This window comes from Streptopelia decaocto, assembly GCF_964273445.1.
Source record: "Streptopelia decaocto genome assembly, contig: HAP1_SCAFFOLD_120, whole genome shotgun sequence".
Taxonomy (NCBI): domain Eukaryota; kingdom Metazoa; phylum Chordata; class Aves; order Columbiformes; family Columbidae; genus Streptopelia; species Streptopelia decaocto.
This window is the reverse complement of record NW_028115250.1, coordinates 208,087-212,888: the sequence shown is the minus strand read 5'-3', so window position 1 is coordinate 212,888 and position 4,802 is coordinate 208,087. Positions and strand designations below refer to the sequence as shown.

General features: G+C 54.8%; 1 protein-coding gene across 1 annotated transcript; it reads right to left on the bottom strand.

The window, feature by feature from the left end:
* Positions 1-659: 659 nt before the first annotated feature.
* LOC309452856 (olfactory receptor 14A16-like) lies at positions 660-1,601 on the bottom strand (the record flags this gene model as incomplete). Its single annotated transcript, XM_082077517.1, has 1 exon — positions 660-1,601. One exon carries the CDS (start codon positions 1,599-1,601, stop codon positions 660-662), a length of 942 nt encoding a protein of 313 aa, XP_081933643.1.
* Between the last annotated feature and the right edge of the window lie 3,201 nt (positions 1,602-4,802).

The window sequence follows — 4,802 nt, the reverse complement described above, 5'->3', positions numbered from 1 at the left end:
GGGGATCCTCAGGAAGGTCCTGTGGCCACAGTGCCAGGGCCACCTGCCCCAAGCTGCCACCTGCAGCCAAGGGTTTCTTTTTCCATGTCTTCTCTGCACACAAACAGTGCCCCACTCTTCTCCTGGAACATCCCATCTCCCCACAGAGCCCTTTCCCAAGAGAGCTGAGCTATGCTGACCTGGCCAGCTGTTCCTGCACCCTCTTCCCACGCTCCATACAGCTCTGACCTGGCGGTGCTGCTCTGCAGAGCAAGTGGGCTGTGGTGCCCAGGGCCATGGGGTGAGTCCGCAGATTCACATTGGTCAGGATGGGAGGAAGACCCAGCTCAGGGTGGCTCCTGCTCACTCCCCCTCAGCACACAGACATGGCTCCTGCAGCCCCAGAGATCCCGGAGAGAGGATCTGGTCAAACAAGCCAGTGTGGGGACCTTTATTTCATTTATACACACAGAGATGACAGCTCCTTATTTAGAAAAAGACAACAGATCACACCAGACAGGTAGATATGGACATAGACATAAGATGACAAATAATTTTCCCTGTGGGTAGCATTAATACAACAAAGAAAAGCTAAAACCAAAGAAAAAACCCAAAAATCTACAAAACTCAGGTTGAACTAGTAATGAGTAATATAACAAGGGACAGGCAGAAGAAGTAGGTCAGTTCATTACTGCTTTTGAAAAGCAAAGACTCATCCATTTCTTTATAGACTCTTTGAGTTCCCTGTTCCTCATGCTGTAGATGAGAGGATTGACTGCTGGAGGCACCACCGAGTACAGTAAAGATACCACCAGGTCCAGGGATGGGGAGGAGATGGAGGGGGGCTTCAGGTTAGCAAACATGCCAGTGCTGACAAACAGGGAGACCACGGCCAGGTGAGGGAGGCAGGTGGAAAAGGCTTTGTGCCGTCCCTGCTCAGAGGGGATCCTCAGCACGGCCCTGAAGATCTGCACATAGGACACCACAATGAACACAAAACATCCAAATCCTATTAAGAGAGTAAATACAATAAGCCCAAGTTCCCTGAAGTAGGTGTGTGAGCAGGAGAGCTTGAGGATCTGGGGGATTTCACAGAAGAACTGGCCCAGGGCATTGCCCTTGCACAGGGGCAGTGAAAATGTATTGGCCGTGTGCAGCAGAGCATTGAGAAACCCAGTGGCCCAGGCAGCTGCTGCCATGTGGACACAAGCTCTGCTGCCCAGGAGGGTCCCATAGTGCAGGGGTTTGCAGATGGAAACGTAGCGGTCGTACGACATGATGGTGAGGAGATAAAACTCTGCTGAAGCTAAAAAAATAAATGAAAAGATTTGTGCAGCACATCCCAAAAATGAGATGGCCCTTTTTTCCCAGAGGCAATTGGCCATGGACTTGGGGAGAATGTTGGAGATACAGCCCAGGTCGAGGAGGGAGAGGTTGAGCAGGAAGAAGTACATGGGGGTGTGGAGGTGCTGGTCCCAGGCTATGGTGGTGATGATGAGGCTGTTGCCCAGGAGGGCAGCCAGGTAGATGCCCAGGAAGAGCCAGAAGTGCAAGAGCTGCAGCTCCCGTGTGTCTGTGAATGGCAGGAGGAGGAACTGGGTGATGGAGCTGCTGTTGGACATTGGCTGCCTGTGGGCATGAGGACCTGTGCAAGGAGGAAAAGGTTAAGATTGAGACTTCTATGGGAACAACCAAAAGCCATTTCCCAAAGTCTCTCATTCCCCTTCACACAAAGAGACCCATTTTATTCTTTTCCAGGAGAACGTCCTGGCTGGAGCCCTCATTGGTGCTTGATGAGTGTGCAATGAAGAGCAGGGTCTCAGGTGCCCAGGGGCTCCTGAGGAGTCAGCCTGGCCCTGTGTGATTGGGTGGGCAGGGGCCCATCCTGGGGTGCACCTTTGTCAGCTGGAACCACTCCTGGTGCAGAAGGGACTGTCAGCATCTGTACCCCCAGGCCTGAGAAACTGAGTTGGAGAGGTTTGGTGTTTCTACAGCTCCTTCTCCCCTCCCACCCTGGGGAGTGTTGTTGGGTGTCAGAAACCCTCAGCATTTCTGCTGCACTCAGGGACAACAGAGCGAGTCCTGCGAGACCAGAGGGTGCCTGTGGGTCAGTGCAGAGTGAGGGCAGCTGCTCTGTCCCTCTCTCTTGCTCCAGCTGCCCTGGGCTGGCACCTTTCTGAGATGGATGCTGATCACACTCCCATGTTACCCTGAAAAGCCACCAGGCACTGCTGAGAGCAGAGGGATCCACCTGAGACCATGACAGGTCTCACCCTTTCCTAAGGTCTCAGCACTCCACGTTTAGCCCAGGACAGAAACGGCTCATTTCACAAACCAAACAGCATTTTATCTGTTGTAGCATCTCTGTGCTTCTCCATGGGCCTTTCAGATAACACAGAGATGCTGTAGGACAGGTTTGCATCCTGGAGGGAAGCTCACAGCTTGGAAGGAAACATCAACAAGACAGCCAAGAGTCCTAATGATGGCATTTGATTGAGGGAGACTCAGCTCATTCCCCAGCCCCACAGACTGCATTGCCCACACCCCACAGGTCAGAGCAAAGCTGGGACACGTGTGCCCATGGACACACCTGCAGGAAAGGACCCACAAGATCAGGTTGTGACTCTGCAGTTGAAACTGCCATCCCCAGAGAGCCTGACAGCAAGAACAAGTTCCCAACAGCAGTGACCCAGAGCAGGGGAGCAAGAAGGAAAATGCGGTGAGGGTGGGTGTGAGAGAGGCCAGGGCAGAGGCAGCCGGGCACTCAGACAGCGTCACCCTTCCCCAGCTGTGCAGCCACCTCCCAGACACCAACACTGCCGGGCAGCTGCTCTCAGCCCCTGTGCTCTGCAGAGGAACTGGAGCTCTGGCTGCACAGGAGCTGCTTCATGCCTTGGAGCCCCCGGCCCTGAGGGCAGAGGCTTTGCTGGGTGGGACAGGAGGCCAGAGGGCTGCTCACAGGAGGGATCTGCACTGCAGGGGATCACAGGGACTTTGCTCTGTTCTCCCTCCCATACCAATTACGGGTTCAGTTTCCTCTAATTTCTGATCATTTCCCTGCTGCCTGGAGATTCTCCCCCTGGGAGGTGTTTCCCTGTCCATGTCTCTTCCCTGTCAGTTCTCACAGACCATCCCACCCTCTGTGCCCTCCCCCTGGCCCTACAGATCCTGCCTGTTCACAGGGCACTGCCTGGGGGCACCTTCCTGTCTGCAGGCTGGAAAACAGGACAGGTCAGACTAAGGCAGATGGGTCCAGCCAAGGTGATGCAGGTGCTGTGCACAGGTAGAGGGGTGGTGAAGGGATGTCATGAGCCTTCTGGCAGATGTACTGATCACTCAGAGTTGCAGTTCAGGAGTCTCAGTGACTTGTTTAAGCATGAGAGGCATCTGCTTGGAAAAATGCCAGGGGTGATCTGGAGCTGTGAGCAGCCCTGACCCACACAGCACCCTCTCCACAGCAGAAGCAACTTTCCTGCCCTGATAGGGGTCGCTCCTTCCCCCCACAGCTTCTCCCCACAGCACCGTGGGGATCTCCCCGGGCAGGCTGAGCGCTGACCCTGGCAGGTGGCAGAGTCCCTGCCCCGGCACAGCCCTGGGGTGCAGGGACCCTGCTCTGCAGGACAGCCCTGGGCACCCCTGGGTGCTCACCCGGCTTCACAGCTGTTCAACATGGCCTGACAAGAGCCCCGTCCTTACAGACCCCACAAGCTATGCCTGTGCCAGTTTTAGGAGATGCCTCCAGGAGCTACAGCTGCACTGCCCTGCACCCAGAGACTTACCATGGCAAGGGCTGCAAAGGTTTCTCCTCCAGTGAGCTCTCAGTCATCCTCCCAGTCCTGACCACCTTTAATCTCTCTCTGCCTTGCTCGTCTCCTGAGATCCCCAGGCAGAGCCCTCAGCCCTGCTGCACTTTGCAGAGGAGCTGCTCCTGGGCAGAGCTGTCTCTCTGCAGTGCTGCCGCTGCCATGAGCTCCCTGTGTCCCAGGAGCCCAGCCCAGCTCAGCAGCACAGGAGCAGTGCAAGGCGCTTTAATGACCCCTCTGGTGGGTTTGGTGCTGAGTCCATGGACCTTAGACCCTGAGGGGAATGTGAAGAAAGTTCTCAAGAAGTCAAAGTCAGATGCAAACTCCAAAGTTTCCTGTAATATAAACAGGTCTCACTGAGGGACACAACTGAAGAACTGACTCCAGAGTTTGGTTAGAGCAGAAAACTGGAGGCAATGATGACAGGTCAGGAAAAGCAATGTAAAGGTGTCTCTGATGCTCAGTAAACCTGGATGTGTTTCATTAACCAAAGGACTAAGCCCTGACCCCCAACCCTGGGGAGTCAGATCCTGTCCTTCCCACTTTGCCCAGGGCCCTTCCTGGGACGGTGTGATGTGGGGCTGTGCAAGGCCAAGGGCAGGACTATGGTCCCACACCTCCCAGGTTCCTGGCTGGGGACAAGGCGGGTTTTGCAGCTCATTCACAACATCTTCCTGACATGGGTGACTTAGGAGTCAGTGGGTTGAGGTGCCCTGTGGGACTTCACACTTACAAACCAGAAAGAGTTGGTCAGGATGGAACAGTCAGGGATGGGGAAGGGGAGCTGAGGCTCCTAGGAGATGAGAACAAGGCCAAGAGCAGGATTTCAGGAGAGCAAACTTTGGCCTGCTGAGGGACCTGCCTGGGTCCTGTGGGATATGACCTTGGTGTCTGCAGTGCTTTTCTCTCCCATCTCCTCCCTCCTCTCTCCCACCTGCTGTTGTGCAACGTTTTTTACCCTTTCTCAAATACAATATCCCAGAGGTGCTGCCGGCATCACTCAGTGGCTCAGATTTGGCA